The 22,877-nt window shown below is 44.5% G+C and overlaps 1 protein-coding gene across 2 annotated transcripts in view; it reads right to left on the bottom strand.

Moving 5' to 3' along the window:
* Positions 1 to 4,855: 4,855 nt before the first annotated feature.
* The window catches only part of PTPN18 (protein tyrosine phosphatase non-receptor type 18), a 122,739-nt gene continuing 104,717 nt past the window's right edge, over positions 4,856 to 22,877 (bottom strand). The window contains exons 15-18 of one of the 2 annotated variants that reach the window (XR_013276533.1): positions 15,527 to 15,554; positions 12,150 to 12,310; positions 8,890 to 8,958; positions 4,856 to 7,164 (exon numbers count right to left, since the gene is read on the bottom strand). Coding sequence is in view for 1 of the 2 variants with exons in the window: in XM_077484846.1 (XP_077340972.1) it covers positions 7,100 to 7,164; positions 8,890 to 8,958; positions 15,527 to 15,554 (162 nt within the window). In the remaining variant the exon portion in view is untranslated. The remainder of the gene's footprint in view (positions 7,165 to 8,889; positions 8,959 to 12,149; positions 12,311 to 15,526; positions 15,555 to 22,877) is intronic. The other variant, XM_077484846.1, reaches the window with a different exon arrangement.

A 22,877-nucleotide genomic window follows, 5' to 3' on the forward strand; every position in this document is an offset into this window, starting at 1 on the left:
ATTGTGCAATGGAAAGCTATTCAAAACGAATGGCTTTCTGGTGCGCTCATTACTACACTCTGGTAACCTGGGTTAAAGCGGGAGTCCGCCGGTTTTTTTTTTTATTTATTTATTTATTTTGTTTTTTTTTAAAAGCCAGCAGCTACAAATACAGCAGCTGCTGACTTTTAAAATAAGGACACTTACCCGCCCAGCGCGCCCGCGATGTCGGCACCCGAAGCCGATCTCTCGATCGTCTCTCGGGTGCTGCCGCCGCCATCTTGGGTATGGGATTCAGGAAGTGGAGCCTTGCGGCTTCATTTCCCGGTTCCCTACTGCGCATGCGCGAGTTGCGCTGCACAATAAGGATGGTCCCCGCTGCCTCTGGGATCTGTGTGTTTCCCAGCAGGCAGCGGGGGACTTTCGGAAAGGGGCGTAGATCTACGCCCCTTTCCGCAGAGAGCTATCCCGGAAGTGGGTGCAGATACCTGTACTGTACAGGTACCTGCACCCCCCTCCCCCCTGAAAGGTGCCAATTGTGGCGCCGGAGAGGGGGAGGGTTCCAATGAGCGGAAGGTCCACTTTAGGGTGGAGCTCCGCTTTAAAACGCAAAGATCTGACCCTAAATTCTACAAGTATTTCCCATGTAGCAAAAACTCAAAGTGTTTTTTGTTTGCCAGAAATCCTGTAAACCAACTTCCTATGCTCTGTCTCTGTGTTGACTGTTTTCAGTTTACATTATTCTCAATTAAATTTAAGAACTAAAAAATACACTCTTCTGTTTCTAGAATCCTACCTCTCTCCTATTGCTCCTAAGTCCTACCTTTCTTCTGTTCTGATACAGAAGGGGTAGTGAGTATTGCCATCTATGATAGGAAGCACGTTACTGGCACAATACACTAGGCGAAAAGGAGATCAGCATGAAAAAAAAAAAATACCACAGCCACCACATCTAAGGACTGGCGAGCCGCAGTGGGATGGGGGAAACAGTCCAATCTCTGTATTTGCAGACTATACTAAGCTAAGCAGGGTGATAACTTCTCCGCAGGATGTGGAAACCTTGCAAGCAGATCTGAACAAATTAATGGGGGGAGGGGCAACTACATGGCAAATGAGGTTCAATGTAGAAAAAATTTCAAATAATGCATTTGGATGTCACAAATATGCAATCTATACACTGGGGGGAGAACCTCTGGGGGGATCTAGGATAGAGAAGGACCTGGGGGGAGGGGAACCTCTGGGGGGATGTAGGATGGAGAAGGACCTGGGGGGAGAACCTCTGGGGGGATGTAGGATGGAGAAGGACCTGGGGGGAGGGGAACCTCTGGGGGGATGTAGGATGGAGAAGGACCTGGGGGGAGGGGAACCTCTGGGGGATGTAGGATGGAGAAGGACCTGGGGGGAGGGGAACCTCTGGGGGGGATGTAGGATGGAGAAGGTCCTGGGGGAGGGGAACCTCTGGGGGGATCTAGGATGGAAAAGGACCTGGGGGTCCTAGTAGATGATGGGCTCAGCAATGCCAAGCTGCTGCTAACAAAGCAAACAGAATATTGGCATTAAAAAGGGATCAACTCCAGAGATAAAAGGATAATTCCCCCTCTACAAGACTCTGGTCCGGCCGCACCTGGAGTATACTGTACAGTTCTGGGCACCAGTCCTCAGGAAGGATGTACTGGAAATGGAGCGACTACAAAGAAGGGCAACAAAGCTAATAAAGGGTCTGGAGGATATTAGTTATGAGGAAAGGTTGTGAGCTCTGAACTTATTCTCTCTGGAGAAGAGACACCTGAGAGGGGATATGATTTCATTATATAAATACCGGACTGGTGACCCCACAATATATAAATACCAGACTGGTGACCCCCCAATATATAAATACCGGACTGGTGACCTCACAATATATAAATACCGGACTGGTGACCCCACAAAATATAAATACTGGACTGGTGACCCCACAATATATAAATACTGGACTGGTGACCCCACAATATACAAATACCGGACTGGTGACCCCACAATATATAAATACCGGACTGGTGACCCCACAATATATAAATACCGGACTGGTGACCCCACAATATATAAATACCGGACTGGTGACCCCACAATATATAAATACTGGACTGGTGACCCCACAATATATAAATACCGGACTGGTGACCCCACAATATACAAATACCGGACTGGTGACCCCACAATATATAAATACCGGACTGGTGACCCCACAATATATAAATACCGGACTGGTGACCCCACAATATATAAATAAGGGACTGGTGACCCCACAATATATAAATACCGGACTGGTGACCCCACAATATATAAATAAGGGACTGGTGACCCCACAATATATAAATACCAGACTGGTGACCCCCACAATAGAGCGAAAACTTTTTTTTTTTTGCAGAAGGGAGTTTAACAAGACTTGTGGCCACTCATTTAAATTAGAAGAAAAGAGGTTTAACCTTAAACTACGTATAGGGTTCTTTACTGTAAGAGCGGCAAGGACGTAGAAGTCCCTTCCACAGGCGGTGTTCTCAGCGGGGGGCATTGATAGTTTCAAGAAACTATTAGATAAGCAACTGAACGACCGCAACATATCCTAAATCTAAGGGGTAGATCTGAAATGAGTGGAAGCTCTGCTGATTTTATCATCCAATCATGTGCAAGTTAAAATTCTGTTTTTTATTTTCCTTGCATGTCCCCCTCGGATCTACAGAGACTTCACTTCCAAGTGCACTTTTAGTGCAAAGTGGATTTTCCTTTCGTAAATAACCCCCATAGAATGTTTTTTTTTTTCTGCACCACACTGTTCAGCACTCAGGGGCTCCATTGCAGTGCATGTTCCCTTGTCGTGATTGGCATTGATCTGATGCAGGAAAATGCCAATCGCTGCCCCTACTGTGAATGAGTCCTTAGTGACATCTACCACAGCAGGGAAGTACATTACTTTGCCTGCAGTATACCTTGTACTCTAGAATTGTGACCCTTCTGCACTCCAGGCTGCGAGTGACATCACAAAGAGGGGAACCGTTTTCACTGTCTGTTTTCTGCTGTCCATGCCCCTACTATCCTTACCTACATAAGGATGGCTGTGATTGGCTAATGGTTCACAGTCATTATCGCAACCTTCTTAAAGAAGCTGTAAATCCAACTACAGAGACGCAGGCAGTGCCGGGACAAGGTCATCCAGCGCTCAGGGCAAAGATGCCAAACTGCGCCCCCCTTTCCCTTAGGGTTAGGGTGCCCCCTACCCCTGCAATAGACCATTGCGCCAGGGGCAGCCGTCCCTCCTGCCCACCCCTTGTCCTGGCCCTGGACGCAGGCGTGCCATGTCTGTATCTCTACCAGGGAAAGACCCGCTTCTGTGCTTAGCCAAGTCAGTTTAGAAAAATAAATAAGAGGGACTGTCCGAATCACAAAGTATTATCCAAAGGAAAATATTAAAACACAAGCAGCTATGGTTTGTGACAAAAAATATTTTGTACTTCTTTTCTACTCATCTACTGCATAGTGCAGGTCAGTGATTAAAATGTCAGGGATGGCCGAAGCTGATGGACTTTCTTTAGTAGGAGCAGTGGCGTAACTAGAACCTTCAGGGCCCCGATGCAAGAAACCATGAAGGGCCCCCCTGAACCCCAGCCAGGGCCCTTCCCTTCGAGTCTGGCGGTGGAACTCCAGGGCGTGGTCACAGGTATGACCTTTGTGAGCCCTGTAGTTCCACCACTGGTATCAGTAGTTTTTTTTAATTTTTTTTTTTATTTTTTTTAGGTGCCCCATTGGGGGACTGTCCCTAGGCAGGATGGGGTCTCCGTCCCCAGAAGAGATGAGGTCCTTTTCTCCAGGGCAGATGAAGTTACTGCCCCCAGTGGAGAAGGGGTCCCTGTCCCCACGTGAGAAGGGGCCCCTGTCCCCAGGGGGAGATGGAGGGGGTATGTAATGGTGTGTGGGGGATGGGGTCCTCTCACTCACCATGACCAAGCTGTAGGCCGCGCACTCATCCATGTTGGCCTGGGCTCCATCCAGTGTGCTGGACGGGTGATCAGCATATCTCCCAGAAAGACCTTTTATCATCTGTGTATGACGGGGGAGGAGGGGGGCTGGCAGACAAGCCTGCAGTGTCCTCCGGGGGGCTCTCATAGGGCTGCACTGCATCTGTGTGCTTAAAGTTTGTTTACCCGGGAGAAGTATGCAGTGCAGTGTGGGCCGGACTCAGGGGGGCGGGACTCTGGCTGGGGAGAACAGACATCGGACTGAGCGGCAATGCATGGAGTAGGAGAGGGGTACTCTGAGTAGCCGGTTGAGGACACAGGTCATGCGGGGAATGCACAACTAAAGAGCAGCCAGTGCGATAGTCGAGCATGGAGCTCTGCTAGTCACCCTCCACCTCCAGTGTGCATGGTGCACTGGTACCCCTAGCTGCCTATGCTGCTGCCGGCCATATGTAGAGGGGGCTGAATGGGCCCCCTGCATCACAGGGCCCGGTTGCGGTCGCAACTGCTGCACCCCCTATAGTTACGCCCCCTGGGTAGGAGCTATAAATGATCATCTCTGAGCCGTACCCAGTTGTATTTTGCTAATACCTTAAAGTGGTTGTAAACCCTCCCCCCCCCCCCCCCCCCCCACAACTTTTTCCCATGTAAATCAGCATAAAAAACCCTAAAATCCTCACAATGTATACAGATGATCCGGAGGAGATAGTTTATTCTTTTTAATGAAACTAGAGCTCTTTAAATGTATGCCAAAGATTTTATAATTATATTTAATCACCGTTTGTGTCTAAGAGATATACTGCACCTTATTTCCTGTCCCGGTACTAGACAGCAATAAAAATCCAAGTTTATATTCTATATATAAAAAAAAAAAAGTCTTGGTCTTAAAAGTGTTTAAATTTTATTGATGCAAAATTGGAAAATGTCTTGCATAAACAATATATAATATTTTTAAGAAACTAGAGTTTTTCTTAAAAGCCTCATTTAAAGCAGGATGTGTTTTTTAATAATGGAACCTTTAATGTAACAGATAAAATTTGCCTTTTTCTTTCCTTACTTTCTTTGTGCTGCTTTAGCAGCTAATATGAAATTCGGTTCCGAACACCCGCATAAAATGTGCCATCACCAATTATCCCCATTACATTTGTGTTTTTACTTGATTTAGAAGTACACAGCTGTATGTTAATGTTAAGGAAGAATGACGGCGGATCGGATGGGTTTTACCAGTTAGAAGCATGTGGCAAGTCACTGCCGATTAAATAGTACTGGCGTTTAGCCGATGTTGGTTAGCGTTCTTCAGTGTCAGTTTAAAATGGAGACATGCAGGGAAGATAACATGTAAACTCTCATGTCTCGTACACGCGATCGAATTGTCTGCCGGACCACAGTACGCCGGACAATTCGATTGTGTGTGGGCTCCGGCGGACTTTTTCATCGTAAAGTCCGGCGGACTTAGAAAAGTAGTTTTGACTCAAAATGTGTCCGCCGGACTTGGCTTTCAGCAGACAACCCGTTCGTCAGTGTGCTAGTCCGGCAGACTAATGCAGGCCATACACGGTCGAATTTCGAACAAATTTTCTTTTCAAAATCAGAAAATTCTTTTTTTTTTTTTTGTGATCCGATGGCGCCACCATTGATTTTCGAAAATTCGGCCGACCAAGCCTTCAATTTCACCTCATGTTGCTACAGAAAATAATTTTCTTGGCCGGGAATCTTCTTTTCTCTCCGTAAATTTTCTTTTATCTCCGTACATTTTCTTACGTTTATCGCACGATTCTCCCATCATTGATTAGAAAATCGTTTTGTTTTTCTAAAAAATTCCAACATGTCCAATTCCTCAAATTTTATTTCCGCACGAAAATCGGCGGTTGCTGCAGCCCCGCCACTAATGGTGCGAAATTCATCCGAAAATTCTTAGATACGTTTTTTGCGAAAGAAAATTCTTTTGAAATTCGAACCGTGTATGGCCGGCATTAGAATGACGCATGCTCAGAAGCAAGTACGAGACGGAGGCTATTGGCTACTGGCTATTGAACTTCCTTTTTCTAGTCCCGTCGTACGCGCTGTACGTCATCGCGTTAGAAATCGCCGGACTTTCGGAGCGTCCGTGTGTGTGGCCAAGTCCGTTCGTTATAAAGTCCGGCGGATTGTTTGCCGGACCAATTCCGCCGGACAATTCGATCGTGTGTACGCGGCATCAAGGTTCCAGAAGGTACTGTACGTATTTTAAAGACGAATCTGTTAACTTATCACCATAAATGCGTGTTGCTGACTTGCACAATATTTAGAAGAAGATCTTGGTGATTGCCTTTGGTTGTGAATCCTAAGATGAGGACATGCTGGGAAGTTGAGATTTACATTCCCAAGGTTCCATCAGGTGTGTATTTTTCGAGTACCTGGTGACTTTACACTGTGCCACGAGTCTCATTACTGGCTCCAGCAATATTTACAAGGATATTTTGATGATTTCACTAATTTGTGATGATCTCCCATCAGCTGAATATTCCCTCATTCAGCCTACAAATTATATACAGCAGATTCATTTCAGGCTGGGTTCACACCGCCGCGGCAGCGAGAACCGGATGTGATTCGCACCGCACTGCAGTGCAAATCACATCTGATCTCTGTAGCGATGCGAGTTCAGCCATACAGATAGTATACAGATAGTATGGCTGAATTCGCATCGCACCCGCTGCAAACTCGCACGGGACCCTTTTTTTTGGTCCGCAGCAGAATCGGATCGCATGGGTGTTCACACCATGCGATCCGATTCCTGTGCGAGTGTGCAGATCGCACTGCGATATGCGGACGGATCTGGGGGTGTCATTAACATTTCATTGACACTCCCAGCAGTCCGCATAGGGCAGTGTGAACTGCCGGCGGGAGGCATGCGATGCGGGAAAACGCCGCGGATTCGCGGCGTTCCCGCATCGCTCCGGTGTGAACCCAGCCTAAAGGTTAATTTTAAAGAAAGCATTTTGTATATTTAATGTATTAGTCTGTAATATCAAAGGATCAGATAAATAGAAAGGCCGGCATGGTTTAGTTGATTTGGATTTTCCCAGGCAGATTGTACATAAAAAAAGAACAAAAAATAAAAAAATGAGTAAAAAAAACACGTAGGTCTTCTATCGAACCCATTGAGGGGGTGGATCTCGAGGTCCTTTAGGTTTTCCAATGCGATAATTAAACCCTGTAGGGGATAAAATAAAAACTGAATATAATTATTTACTTTAAGGTGTCCATTAAATAATACAGGCGTTTGGCATTGCGTTTTTCTTTCAGCCTGTAGAAGCAGCTCTGTGTTAGAGCCTCTGTGCCTCTGTTGGGTGTTTACAGGCATAGCTGAAGAGGAGTGTTTGCAGGCTAAAAAAAAAAAAACTATCAGAAATACGTTTTTGAGAGGAGCTTCGGGGCAGAAATAATGCTTGATGCACATAAATGCTGCGTTTTGGCTCTTTTAGCATTTTTCAAGTGTATCTTGATACTGAAAAATGAGTAGAGGGGAATGTTTTGGAAAGAAACGCACATAAGTGCATGAACAATACAAACCAATATGAACATTTGTTTCTGGTATTTTTTACAGATTCCTGGTGTGTAATGGACCCTTAGACTGTAGTGCAAATCTGCAAAATGCAAAAAGCACTAAAACTGCCATAAGTGTGAATCCAGCCTTAAAGTGGTTCTAAAGCCTCAAAACCTTCTGTGCTGCAGCTCCTTCCCAGACCCGTCTTTTTTTTCTTACACCAGCCTGATCCAAACCAGCGATTTGCACAAGTGCATCGGCTCCAGTCGATGTCTCTCTCCTCATTGGACAGATTGATAGCAGCAGGAGCCACTGTGTATGTCAGTCTGTCCCGACGGAAGATGCTGGAAAACCAGCAGCCGACCGACTCCAGATCAGCGCTCTCCGCCAATGGCGGACAGCGCTGATTGGAGTGTTCTGATGGGGGGTCTGTCCCACTGTCAGGACACAACAGCTCAGTAAGGTGGGGGGGGAGACCGCTGGACTAACTTTGCATGGTTAGTACAGCAACTCCCAACCGGAGCTCTCAGTTTTTTTTTTTTCATACAACCCGTGTGGGGTTGCTCAAATAAAAACTGTAGTATGTACCAGGCTTTAGTCTATGGCTCAGGACATGGCGTGTGTTACAAGAATAAGGTCAGGAACCTGAGAGAGGAGCAAATGCCTTATTTTCTTTATTTATAATATATATATAACCCCAAGTGTTAAAAATATTTGACCTAAAAATATAAAATATATAACCCTAAAGCCCCGTACACACGAGAGGACTTATGTCCGACAGACTTCCAAAGGAGTTCCGCCGGAGTTCCGACGGAGTTCTGACAGACTTTTCGGCCGAACGGACTTGGCCACACACGATCACACTAAACTCCGACGGATTCGAACGTGATGACGTACGACCCGACTCGAATAAGGAAGTTCATAGCCAGTAGCCAATAGCTGCCCTAGCGTCGGTTTTAGTCCGTCGGAGTAGCACACACACACACGAGCGGATTTTTCGAAGGGGACCGGGTCCGGCGGAGTTCCTTCGGGAAAATTTGAAGCATGCTTCATTTCTAAAGTCCGTCAGACTTTGGCGAATCAAAAGTCCGTTGCAGCCCACACACGATCGGATAGTCTGACGGACTCGGTCCTTCGGACTTTGGATGTTGAAAAGTCCGCTCGTGTGTACGGGGCATAAGTGTTGGATGTGTGTAAAGCACACTTATTGAGCACTATGGATAGTGGGTCTACATAGGAATTCAACTTAGGGTATTTTTATAGTAAAATGCTATGAATCACTCTTCCTAATAGCTAATTACATAAGAGAACAAAACAAAAGTGAGTTCTATAGCATCCCCCCCCCCCCCCACCTTCTGCAAAGTTTCTCATAATGCATTATAAGCGTCTCACCTATTCCTCCAGTTAGGGGTCGGCCTTTTGCTGGGTCAGTGACGTCTTCATACTCATCTAGACCGTGAGCTACAACAACAAGTTGGTTTAAAAAGCTGTAATTGTATTTATAAAGCTAGTAAACATATTAATATTAATTTCATTATAGTATATTATGTTTTTTTTAAGGAACTGGAATGATTATTTATAAAGCAGGAAGCTGGTTAAAGTGGTTGGAAACCCTTACAAACCACTTTGACCTACAGGTAAGCCTAGATTAAGGCTTACCTGTAGGTCCAAGAAATATCTCCCAAACCTATACGGTTTAGGAGATATTTGCCCAAATACGGGCACCGCTGTCTACGGCGCATGCGCCGTAGACAGCGGCCCGCAGGCGCACTGAACGTGGCATCGTCGATGGCGAAGATGCAGCGCAATGCCGCGCGTCTCGGCTCCCGTGCGCATGCACGGGAGTGACGTCATCGCTGCTCCGGCGAATCACAGCGCCGGAGCAGCGAGACCCACAAAGACCCACCAAGGAGATGAACGCTCGGAACTACAGGGGACAGCGGTGACTTCACTGGCTCCTGTGTCAGGTAAGTGACACATAATGGACTACTATGCGATGCGATGCGATGCGATGCATAGTAGTCCATTATGCTTTGCCTTTGCAGGGATTGAAAGATGAAGTAAACTCATCAGGGTTTACTTCCTCTTTAACTAATAAGTAGTTAACCAGTTAAAGCGATACTTTCCCCTGTGCTGCTAAATAAAGAGCTATAAAAGGTAAATGTTTACTTCTTCAGGTTTTCTCACTTCTCTCGGTAGAGTTGGGGATTTGGGCTTGTGATTTATTTCGAAAGAAAGATCTGGTTTAGTTGATCATTACTGCTATCAGAGATCATGCGTTTAGATGCCTAGGCCATTTACACATGTGGCTCCTGCTAAAGGGGATCTTTATCAGCATCGTCTTCATAAAATGTAAGTCTGTAAACACAATGGTAATAGTGGTTTGCAGGAGTTAAATAGTCACTGCCTTCCTGTGAAATCTCACCCTTTGCAGCCAAGAAGTTTTAATTGTTGTACTTGTGAAACTTCCTAATGCCGCGTACACACGACGGACTTTTCAAGGGACTAGGTTCCGACAGACTTTCGGCGGAGTTCTGACAGAGTTCTGACGGAGTTTCCGAATAAATGGACTTGGTCACACACAATCACACCAAAGTCCGACGGATTGGAACGTGATGACGTACAACCGGACTAGAATAAGGAAGTTCATAGCCAGTAGCCAATAGCTGCCCTTCGCGTCGGTTTTTGTCCGTCGGACTAGCATACACACGAGCGGATTTCTCGGTAGGAACTGGGTCTGGTGGAGGTCCGGCAGAAAAATTTGAAACATGTTCCATTTCTAAAGTCTGTCGGATTTTTGCAAATCAAAAGTCCGCTGCAGCCCCACACACGATCGAATGGTTCCGCCGGAATCGTTCCGTCGGACCTTTGATGTCGAAAAGTCCGGTCGTGTGTACGCGGCATAACACGTCTGAAATGTGAGGTTGTTCCCTCTCGGTTCAGCTCATTTATGTGTACTTGTCCTTCAAATATTGTCCTTTTCAGTTTCCCCCTCCTGACCTTGCTAAAGCTTCTTGATTGGTCTATGATAACCCTGGACTTGGATTGGAAGATAACAGTGCCCCTCCTACAATTCATTTACAACTTCAACTTCCACAAGCTCCACATTCAGGGTCAGCAATGCCGATGTCCAGACTGTCCACAATAGCATCTGCGTGAATGTTGTCGGACCCTAAAATGTACATTCCACATACTTAAAAACAAACAGGGCGCTGGATTCAGATTTTATAAGGGTCACTGGGCACACTGGCTCCGGTTCAAAAATTTTACCCGGCAGTGGCGTCACATTGCGTCACTTCCGCAATGCAAGCTATGTGCCCTATTATGGATAAACAGAGTGGAAGGCATAGGTGTGGTCCTTACTGTCATGGTCCCTACCGTGTCTTTTAGACAGCCAGGTGTGGTCGCACCCCAAGTGGCTCTGGGTGGTATTGAACTCATGACTGCCAGCTGTTTCTTTACCTCTGAGCCACACCTCAGTTCCTTCCAGCCTGCTTTCAGGGCTTTGCACAGTTCTGCATAAGATGCTAGGACCATACTCTGGATCTTGTTTTTTAGTACCTGTCACTACTGGATCAGCTGAGGCAGGCTACCTAATCAGCTGGGTATAAAACACTGCCTCATTCTGAGGGCTTGGGTAGTTCATTGTCTCTTGTCACCAAAGGTTCCTGTGTTCAAGTTACAGTGTTCCAGGACTGACCCCGGCTTCTGACCCTGGCTTGTATATCGTTTATGCTGACTTCTGGAATCCCGGACAACAGCTTTACTTCGACGATCCCTTGGCTTTTCCTGTCAAGCCCCCGTGCACAGATTCACAGCCCAGGTAGTTTATCTCTTTGTTACCATGGGCTGTGTGTATTTGCAAGGGTGAGCCTACATCTCTGCACCATGGGTTCCAACCTAGGTAAGCCCTCACACTTAAACTTGTATGTCAATCGGTGATTACACGGAAGTGGCACGGTGTGTTTCATCACGTCACTCCCGCACATGACTTTACGCACTCCGGCATTGTTTGCATGCTTTGCAGCATTATCTATGATCCCCCGGAAGTGACAAGGTCTCTATCGCGTCATTTCCGTAGTGGACAGTGTGCATTCCAATACCGCATAATATTGCAAATGCGGAGAGATTGATTATAAACGATCCTAGAATACACGTTCAGGTGGCCACTTACACTTATTCCTTATTTATAGAAATAGTTGTGGCACGAATATTGTGGTAGTACGCAATGTTACATAATTCAATAGAGGCATGGAACGCACGCCCTGTGGCCATCTTGGCCCCAAAAAAACGGAAGTGACACATGGTGACACAGGATGGAATTTTGCTCATTGGGCCCATTTGAGTATAAAAGTAAGTCTGGCTGCAGTGGATGGGCACCCCAGACGATGTCTATGAGAACGAAACACGCCGGGAGGACTCCGCTGCCGCCATTTTTTTTTATTGAAAGCGCTTGATAAACTACATAAATGTGAGTTTGTTACTTTTTTTTTAAATAAATTTAATTTTAAATGAAATTACGCTATATGGCCTTATCTTTCCATTCTACGTGTTCATCACTCTGAGTTGGGCCTTTTGTGCGATTGGAGAAAACCTGTTTTAACCATTTGTGTTTGGAAAAGACTTCTCTGTCGACTTTGGCATTCCAGCACCTGCGAGTTTGATTTTCCAGTTATCATAAAAGTGTGTATAACCCTTGGAATATATATATATTCTTTTGGGTCAGAAATATCCGGTAAGCCTGCATCTGCTGAGGTGGTGGTATTGGCACACGGGTGTTCGCATGTTATTCCTCTAGGATTGGATGGCTCATCTGAAATGTAATCACACACGTGGGACTTAAATACTTTCTTTCAAGAAAATGAACTTTATACTTATGATTTTTCTTTTTATGTTGATTATTTTTCTTTTTGTGTATATTTGGATACATATAAGCACAATTCTAATCGGAATTGGTATAACACTTTTTGGTGTTTATTAATACAATACTTGTTATAGGCATCACGAGAGTCTATGTGGTCATACATGTGGATGAGATATATTTTTCACAAAGTTTGCACAATATTTTAGCGCTACACTTTTTTTGTAAATTGCACACTACTTTCCAACTTAAATATCCATTAGCAGCTTCTAGATATTTGGATAGCGCAGTGTTTTTTCTTTTTGAAAATTTTTTTTGTTCACTGGGCACACTGGCTCTGGTTCAGCAGCACTCCAAGACAGGGACCACCCTTGGGGAAAAAGGTAAAGGACCCGGAGTTTGAGAATCCACACATGTGGACTCTGACTTGTCATTTCAGCCCCAAGTCCAATCGTTGTCAGAAGTTTGTAGATTTCACCTCCGTAACATCTCTAAAATTCGCCCCTTTTTAACAAATGAAACCACCAAGATCCTCATTCACTCCCTTGTTATATCCCGCCTTGACTATTCCAACTCCCTTCTCATTGGCCTGCCTCTCCATAGGCTCCTCCCCTCTTCAGTCTATCATGAATGCTGCTGCCAGACGTATCCACCTTACCAACCGCTCAGTGTCTGCCAACCCTCTCCTCCAATCCCTACACTGGTCTCCATTCATTGTCTGCCAACCCTCTCCTCCAATCCCTACACTGGTCTCCATTCATTGTCTGCCAACCCTCTCCTCCAATCCCTACACTGGTCTCCATTCATTGTCTGCCAACCCTCTCCTCCAATCCCTACACTGGTCTCCATTCATTGTCTGCCAACCCTCTCCTCCAATCCCTACACTGGTCTCCATTCATTGTCTGCCAACCCTCTCCTCCAATCCCTACACTGGCTCCCAATCACCAAACAAATTAAATTCAAAATAATAACCACAACATACAAAGCCATTCACAACTCTGCCCCGAGCTACATCACCAATCTTGTCTCCAAATATCACCAAAATCGTCCCCTCCGTTCTTCTCAAGACCTCCTACTCTCAAGCTCTCTCGTCTCCTCCTCCCACACTCGTCTCCAAGATTTCTCCAGAGCCTCTCCAATCCTCTGGAACTCGCTACCTCCACTGGTCCGGCTATCCCCTACTCTTGCTACCTTCAGGCGATCCCTGAAAACTCATCTCTTCAGGGAAGCCGATCACGTCTCCAACTAATTTTCCTACAACTTCCATCAGCTCATTCCTGACAGTTATAACCTTCTGTACCACCTGCCCCACCCTACTAGATTGTAAGCTCCTCTGAGCAGGGACCTCTTAATCCTCTTGTATTGTAACTGTATTGTCTCCTTTTTATATTGTAAAGCTCTGCGTAAATTGCTGGTGCTATATAAATCCTTAACAATAACAATAACATGTGCAATCCAATGACGGCACCAAAATAAATGTCCTAGAGTCTAAGGTAATTTAATGATAAAAGTGATTCATAGCAACCAACATGTTTTGGGGGGGGGGGGGGGGCTTAAGAATTATGACTGTGCTTAAATGGACTAAAGTGAGCCGATAGCAAATATTTCTGCACTGTTTACTGCTCTGAATAGTTTCAGGAGGGCAGGTTACCCCGGTGTTAGTGAATACAGCAGGGTTGCCAACCGCCAGTAAATTTACTGACAGTTTGTAAAAATCTGTGATTTTTTTTTTTACAACTGCCAGTAAATATCAGGGGCAGATAGTGTCATGCAGTGTTGACTTTTTAAGTGTAAATCAAGCAAATGACTTTGTTATCGGTATTGTCAGTGTTTTCATATCATGTTTATACTGTTCAAATATTCTCTGTGTTTTGTTTTCAATAGGAGTTCTGTCATTTCTCAGGTTGCCAGTAAAAAATGTGCTCCGCCAGTAAATTTTCCACGTTTTGTCAGTACAAAATGCTGCGGGAGGTTGGCAACCCTGGAATACAGCGAAGATGTAATCTGCCTTCCTGAATCCTTGCAAGCAGTAAAACAGTTCAGTATTATTTGATATCCAGAATACTTGAGCCCTGATGAAGGGGGGTGTGTTGGGCCCTAGAAATACATCTTTATTCTATGATTCATTTTTATCATTAAATTACTTTGTGTTTTGGATGTTTGTTGAGCGCTGTCATTGGATTGTATGTCTGTATATACTTATACATAACTGTGCTGCAAGAGTTGATAATGTGATGGCCATTTACTATATTACCACCGATCGCTAATAGGTTTGTTTTGTTTTTTCAGCATAAATGGGTCCATTCATAATTAGCTTTCTATTTTAATCTTTAACTGGGTATGACTTTATAAAAGTGAGAAAACATTTACATTTCTCTCCCCTGCCCACAAAACAACACCAGTCTCTGCAATGGGCTACCTAGAAATCTCTTCTTAACTGTGAATGTCTAAAGCCCCGTACACACGAGCGGACTTTTCAACATCCAAAGTCTGACGGAATGATTCCGGCAGACTATTCGATCGTGTGTGGGCTGCAACGGACTTTTGATTCGCAAAAGTCTGACAGACTTTGGAAATAGAACATGTTTTAAATTTTTCCGCCAGAACTCTGCCGGACCCAGAAATCCGCTCGTGTGTGTGGTATTCTGACGAACTAAAACCTGACGCGAGGGCAGCTATTGGCTACTGGCTATGAACTTCCTTATTCTAGTCCAGTCGTACGTCATCACGTTCCAATCCGTCGGACTTTGGTGTGATTGTGTGTGGCCAAGTCCGCTCATTCGGAAAGTCCATCAGAACTCTGTCGAAAGTCTGCCGGACTTAAGTCCTGTCGTGTGTACGCGGCATTATTGTTTTTTGCAAAAGTCTCCACAGTCTGCCGAATCATCTTTGGATCTGGTAAAGGTCCTGAATATCAAGATGTCAGATTTTCTTATTGCAACACTGAGAGCGATCACATGGCTGTAGAGAAGTCGTTTTCACTTTACGGTCAGTTTTCGCGCGTCCTACATCAGTACCCAGAGAACATAAGCAAAACTATCTGCAGTAATGTTTTCTAAAAATACTTGCATTGTATTATGCCGACATTGAGGTGTTTTTTTTTTCAGGGGTTTTTAATCAACAAAACTTCAAATGTCAATTTTCCTTTAAGATCTACGAGATGCTCACCTTGGCAGTCTGGAAACGCGGCATAGCTCTGAAACAAAACAGCAAAAAGGAATCTCAACAAACATTACAGGTGACATCTAAAATTGAAATTCAGGCTGAACTGAGCAATCTTTGTGCTGTGAAAAAACTAGAATTGGCTTCATGATCTAAACCTGTGGTCTCGAAAACTGCAGCCCTTGGGACGAATGTGGCCCCTTTTCTGCCTTTATTGCGGCCTTTGGGACACTACTCCTCCCACAGATACAAGCCACCATTCTGCCAAATGACAGTAATGAAGCACAATATCTCCCACTGACACCAATAATGGGGCACTATTCCTTCCAATAATGGGGCACTATTCCTCCCAATGATGGGGCACTATTCCTCCCAATGATGGGGCACTATTCCTCCCAATGATGGGGTACTATTCCTCCTACTTATACCAATGATGGGGTACTATTCCTCCTACTTATACCAATGATGGGGTACTATTCCTCCTACTTATACCAATGATGGGGTACTATTCCTCCTACTTATACCAATGATGGGGTACTATTCCTCCTACTTATACCAATGATGGGGCACTATTCCTCCTACTGATACTAATGATGGGGTACTATTCCTCCTACTGATACTAATGATGGGGCACTATTCCTCCTACTGATACTAATGATGGGGCACTATTCCTCCTATTGATTCATGCCTTTGTCTCCTCTAGGCTGGATTATGGCAACTCACTTCTCATTGGGATTCCGAGAAAGAGCATGCAGAGGTTGCAATATGTTCAAAACTCTGCAGCGAGGATCCTAATGAGAGTGCGGAAGCATGAGCATATCACTCCAATTCTTAAATCTCTTCATTGGCTCCCGGTTTCTGCTAGGATTGAGTATAAGGTCTCTCTTCTTGTCCATCAATGCATACATGGACATGCTCCACCTTATCTTAAAGCGGGATTCCACCCTAAAGTGGAACCTCCGCTGATCGGATCCCTCCCCCCCTCCGGTGTCACAATTGACACCTTTCAGGGGGGAGGGGGGTGGAGATACCTGTCAAAGACAGGTATTTTCACCCACTTCCGGGCATAGACTCCCACGGGAGTCTACGCCATTTCCTGTCCTGCCGCGCTGCCTGCTGGGACACACACGGGTCCCAGTGACAGCGCGGAGATTTCCTATTGCGCGGCGCAGCTCGCGCATGCGCAGTAGGGAACCGGGAAGTGAAGCCGATTCGCTTCACTTCCTGATTCCCTCACCTAGAATGGTGACTACAGCAGCCGAGAGCCGAGCGATCGATCGGCCTCGGCTGCCGGCATCGCTGGACCCCGGGACAGGTGAGTGTCCATTTATTAAAAGTCAGCAGCTGCAGTATTTATAGCTGCTGGCTTTTAATTTTTTTTTTTTTGGTGGAATCCCTCTTTAAGGAACTTCTTAGATTGCAAAATCTACCGCGTTCCCTTCGCTCAACTCATTTGAATTGTTTAGAGATTCCAAAAACTAGGTTGAAAACCATGGGAGACGGGCCTCTTGTGCTGCTGCCCCACGTCTGTGGAATGCTTTGCCTGATAGTCTGAGGGTTTCTCAGTCTACTGAAAATTTTAAAAAGGGGTTGAAGACTTTTCTTTTTAGCAAATGTTTTTTATATTAAGTTTTTTGTTTGTTTTTATTGTAATTATGTAGCACTTTGAGGTCTTTTGATGGAAAGTGCTCTATAAATAAAATGTATTATTATTATTACTAATGATGGGGTACTATTCCTCCTACTGATACTAATGATGGGGCACTATTCCTCCCAATAATACCAATAAAGGAGTTCTGTTCCTCCTAGTGGATACCAATGATGGGGCACTATTCCTCCCAATGATGAGGCACTGCTTCTCCCCCCAATACCAAATGTGTCATTGTTTACTCCCACTGATGCCAAGAAAATGTCCACTACCACTGGTCACATTACGGCCCCCTTAAAGTCTGAAGGACAATAAACTGGCCCTTTGTTTAGAAAGTTTGGAGACCCCTGGTCTGAATTAAAAAAAAAAAAAAAAGTCAACTGCATGTTAGATTAAGGCTGGGTTCACACGTGTACAATCACAGACAAACTATGTCTCAAATCGCATTGCATCGCATTCACGCCAAAATGGTGAAGCACTCTTTTTTTGGTCCACACTGGGATAAGAGCGCATGGGTGTTCACGCTCATCCGCTCCTGTTCCTGCACCATTTCACAGTTATCACTGCGATCTGCGAACCATTCTGGGGGTGTCATTAATGTTACATTGACACCCACAACAGTTCGCAGATATCAGTGTGAACTACTGCGATTCAGGAACCCTCACAGGAATCGCGCTGGTTCCCGCATCTCACAAGTGTGAGCCCAGCCTAAGACATGCCTTGAGCCTTCACAAGTTTTATATATGTCGCTGTACGTCTCTTTAGATATTATATGTTTAAATGGACGTTCCAACTGGTCATATCACAGGCAATAATATTTGCTACAACAGCCTTTGATGGGCCTGTGACTCAAACCCAAGAAGGTAACTAAAGTAAAATAACCTACATACGGGTTATCAAGTATCATCTTTCATTTTGTAGAAAAACCCAAAACAAAAACGTGTGATATTGCAGATTACCAATTCTAAGCCCTTGTACACACGGTCGGAGATTCCGACGGAATGTGTCCTATCGGACCGTGTCGTCGGATAATCCGACTGTGTGTGGTCTGCATCGGACTGTTTCCGTCGGAATATCCGTCGGATCCAATTTTCCAACTTGTTGGAAATATTTTCCGACAAACTGGTCCGATAGGACATACTCCGATCATGTGTAGAGAATTCCGATCGGACAAAGTGCCACGCATGCTCAGATCAAATTCCTACACCAAAGATATTGGCTACTAGCCTGAACGTAGTCCCGTCGTAACGAAATAACGTCATCACGTTCTGAACAATCGGATTTTCCGACAACTTGGTCCGACCGTGTGTATGCAACAGTTTCAGACAAAATCTGTCGGACAAAATCCAACGGATTTGGTTGGCAGAATGTCCGACCCGTGTGTACAAGGGCTTAGATGTGGTTTCTGCATTCGCTTTCTTTTTTTAGTCTGTTTCCCTTTATTATCAAAAGGTAATTCTGTTATTTTTCAACTTCGGTAAATAGACCAAATGTCAATTAGAAGGTTGAGACAAACCATTCAACATATGAAGGGGAGCTTACAGCGATCGACTTTTATTCATGTAAAAGCTGCAGAAAAAAAAACTGTTGTAACTGCTAAAAAAAACGGAGTTTGGCTTTCAATTGTTAGTCAAGTCCATCTAAACCTGCGAGTGCGTTTAATACTACTCTCTCTGCAGATTGACAATGCTGCTGTCTAAGGCCCCTTTCACACTGGGGCGATTTTCAGGCGCTACAGCGCTAAAAATAGCGCCTGTGTAGCGCCTGAAAAAAACGGCCCCTTTCACTCCAGTGTGAAAGCCAGAGGGGCTTTCACACTGGAGCGGTGCGCTGGCAGGACGGTGAAAAAAGTCCTGCTAGCCGCTAGCCGCTCCTAAACCGCTCCTACCCATTGAAATCAATGGGGCAGCGTGGCTATAGCGGCGCTTTGCGGGCGGTTTTAACCCTTTTCCGGCCGCTAGCGGGGGTTAAAACCACCCTGCTAGGGGCCGCAGACAGCCGCTAAAATGACGGTAAAGTGCCGCTATAAATAGCGGCGCTTTACCGCCGACGGCCGCACCGCCCCAGTGTGAAGGGGGCCAAAGGGTGGCTACATTGCACCTCCATCCACTGTGGAGGCACTCTAAAGCCTAGTACACACAATCAGAAAATTGTACGAAAAATACAATAGTATGATAATCTGATCATTAGTACTTAGCTTTCGAGAGCCAATCATGACAATTCATCCGAAATTATCTGAAGGGACAAACACAACATTTTTTTTCTCTTACAATACCAGAACATACGATTTTCTGTTAACTGCTTCCCGCCCGCGTCATTGTAAAATGACAGCCGGCAGTAACCCTATTGTTCTGGGAGGACATCATATGACGTCAACCTGAGAATGAACCGCACTCTGGAATAATTTGCCACCCACTGTGTCCATTGGACACAGAGGATGAGCGTTCAGTGTAGCAGCCTGCTGCCAGTACCATGTGATCGCTGTGACCAATCACAGAAGATCACATGACAGTTGTAAACAATGAATGGCTTCCTTTTATGCCATTCATTGCATACAATTGTGTTGCTAGCTGTGATTGGTTACAGTGATCACATAGTACAGACAGGGCCAATCACAACCCAGTTGTACCAACCACAGCTGATCAACAATACAGTGTCTACACACTGTCATTCAGTAAAAAATATTTGCTTATAGCAGTGAAATTCACTACTATAAGCAATCATAGTATGTAAAAAAAAAAAATCCTGATCTCCCCAGAGTGTTACAATGTTACTATGGTAAAACTGTATTGCTCTGGTCACAGTACCGTATGTAAAAAACAAACAAAAAACAAACAAATATTTAAAACTATTTGTTTTAATTTTTTTACATACTGTCACCAGTCACTGCCACACCAGTTATATGATGTACTGCACTGGTGACAGTATGTAAAAAAAAAAAAAAAATCAAAAAATATGCAATGCCTTTTACTAAATACCTTGGACTGTCTACTATCCAAAAAAGTCCTTTGGGGGGTATTTGTACCGTCCTGGCAATTTCCGGGCTCATGAAATGAGATAGTCCGTCAGTAGATCAGGATTGATTGAATTTCAGATATATAACATAGATGGTGGACTCTACAACTTTCCTACAGACTAAATAATATACACTGAATGGGGTATTTTCACCAAAGAAATGTAGCAGAATACATTTTGGCCTAAATTTATGAAGAAAAAGTATTTATTTGCAAAATTTTATAACAGAAATAAAAAAAAGTGTTTTTTTTTCAAAATGTTTGACTTTTTTTGCTTATTTAGGAAAGAATAAAAAAAAACCCCAGTGGTGTTTAAATACCACTAAAAGAAAACTCTATTTGTGTGAAAAAAAATTATAAAAATGTCATATGGGTACAGTGTTGCATGACTGCGCAATGGTCACTCAAAATGCGACCGCAATGAAAGCTGAACATTGGCCTGGGTGGGAAGGGGGTGAAAGTGGTTTGGTGTCAAATTTTAAAGTGCTTTGTGAATTCGAGAACTTCCCAATATTTGGGACAAAACCACCAAACTAAAATTGTCAATCAAGTTCAGATTAACATGATAAAAATGTTATGATCGCTATATATCCAGGGGCATTAACCGGTTCCCAACTGGTGCACACCGATGTACATCGGCAGAATGGCATGGGCAGGCATATTGGCGTACATGTACGTCCATTTTTATATGCCGCCCTGCCATCGCGTGCGCGCCGCCGGTGGAGCGCTCGTGTGCCGGTCGGGACCCCCCTGAGTCCGGTCGCGGGTCCCACAGACTCGACCGCCGCGGGGATACCCGCGATTGTCTCACGGGGCAGCTGAACGGGGAGATGCCGTTGTAAACAGCATCTCCCCGTTCTGCCTAGCAACAAGTGACGCTGATCTCTGCTCCATGTGATTGGAGCAGAGATCAGTGTTCACTAACACAAAGTCCAGCCCCCCACAGTTAGTAACACACCCCTAGGAACACTTAACCCCTACACTGCCACCCACTGGTTAACCCCTTCACTGCCAGTGTCATTTACACAGGAATCAATGCATTTATATAGCACTGATCGCTGTATAAATGACAACAGTCCCAAAAATGTGTCAAAAATGTCCGATGTGTCCGCCATAATGTTGCAGTCACAATAAAAATAGCTAATTGCCGCCATTACTAGTAAAAAAAAAAATTAATAAAATTTTGTAAACGCTATAACTTTTGCGCAAACCAATCAATATGTAGAAGAATACGTATCGGCCTAAACTGAGGGGAATTTTTTTTTTTTATATATATATATATATATTTTTTTTTTTTTGGGGGGGATATTTATTATAACAAAAAGTAAAAAATAATGCTTTTTTTTCAAAATTGTCGCTCTATTTTTGTTTATAGCGCAAAAAAAAAATAAACGCAGGGGTGATCAAAAGACCACCAAAAGAAAGCTTTATTTGTGGGGAAAAAAAAACATCAATTTTGTTTGGGGGCCACGTCGTGTGACCGCGCAATTGTCAGTTAAAGTGATGCAGTGCTGAGTCGCAAAAAGTGGTCTGGTCTTAAGCCAGCAAAATGGTCCGGGGCTGAAAGTGGTTAAAAAAAATAAATAAATAAACCTTCATGACCAGGCCATTTTTTGCGATACGGCATGGTATGTATGTACTATTATTATGTATATACTTTTCCCCACAAACAGAGCTTTCTTTTGGTGGTATTTGATCGTCTCTGCGTTTTGAATTTTTTGTGCTTTAAACAAAAAAAGACAGTCAAATTTGAAAAAAAAATATATATATTTTTTTACTTTTTTATAAAACATCAAAAGTAAAATCCAATCAAAAAATTTAAAAATATCTAATTTCTTGATAAATTCAGGCCAATTAGTATTCTGCTACATATCTGTGGTAAAAAAAATCCCAATAAGCATATATTAATTGGTTTGCGCAAAAGTTATAGCGTCTACAAACTTTGGGCTATTTTTATTTATTAGTATTATTTTAGGACTAGTAATGGCGGCATTTAGCGACTTATAGCAGGACTGTGATATTGCGGCAGACAATTCGGACACGAACTGACACTTTTGACACTTTTTTGGGACCAGTGACATCATTACAGTGATCAGTGCTAAAAAAAAATGCAGTTACTGTACTAATGACACTGGCTGGGAGGGATAACATCAGGGGCAATCAAAGGGTTGTAGCCTGTGTTTGTGTACTGTGTGGGAGGAGCTTTTACCAGGAGAAGACACGGATCCATGTCTCTGCTTTATCTCCCCACTGGCAGAATTCTGCCTCTCTCCTCAATCATCGGTGGGTGCCAGCGAAGATTGAGTCTGCGGGACACGCCGGTGGGCTCCCTCTGTGTGTGCTCACAGCTGGAGTGAGATGCCAGTGGCGCATGCGCCGTAGACAGCGGAGCGCAGGCGCACTGAGCATGGCACCCGTCAACCGCGCGTGGCGGCTCCTGTGCGCATGCACGGGAGTGACGTCATCGCGGCTTCGCCGAATGACAGCGGCGGAGCAGCGAGACCAACCGAGAAGATGGAGGCTCCGGACTACAGGGGACAGCGGTGACATCGCTGGCTCCTGTGTCAGGTAAGTGACACATAATGGACTACTATGTGATGCGATGCGATGCATAGTAGTCCATTATGCTTTGCCTTTGCAGGGAATGAAAGAGGAAGTAAACCCATCAGGGTTTACTTCCTCTTTAATATTTGAA

The sequence above is a fragment of the Lithobates pipiens genome, unplaced genomic scaffold (genome assembly GCF_037356315.1).
Source record: "Lithobates pipiens isolate NorthernLeopardFrog02 unplaced genomic scaffold, aLitPip1_a1.2 Scaffold_166, whole genome shotgun sequence".
Lineage (NCBI taxonomy): Eukaryota > Metazoa > Chordata > Amphibia > Anura > Ranidae > Lithobates > Lithobates pipiens.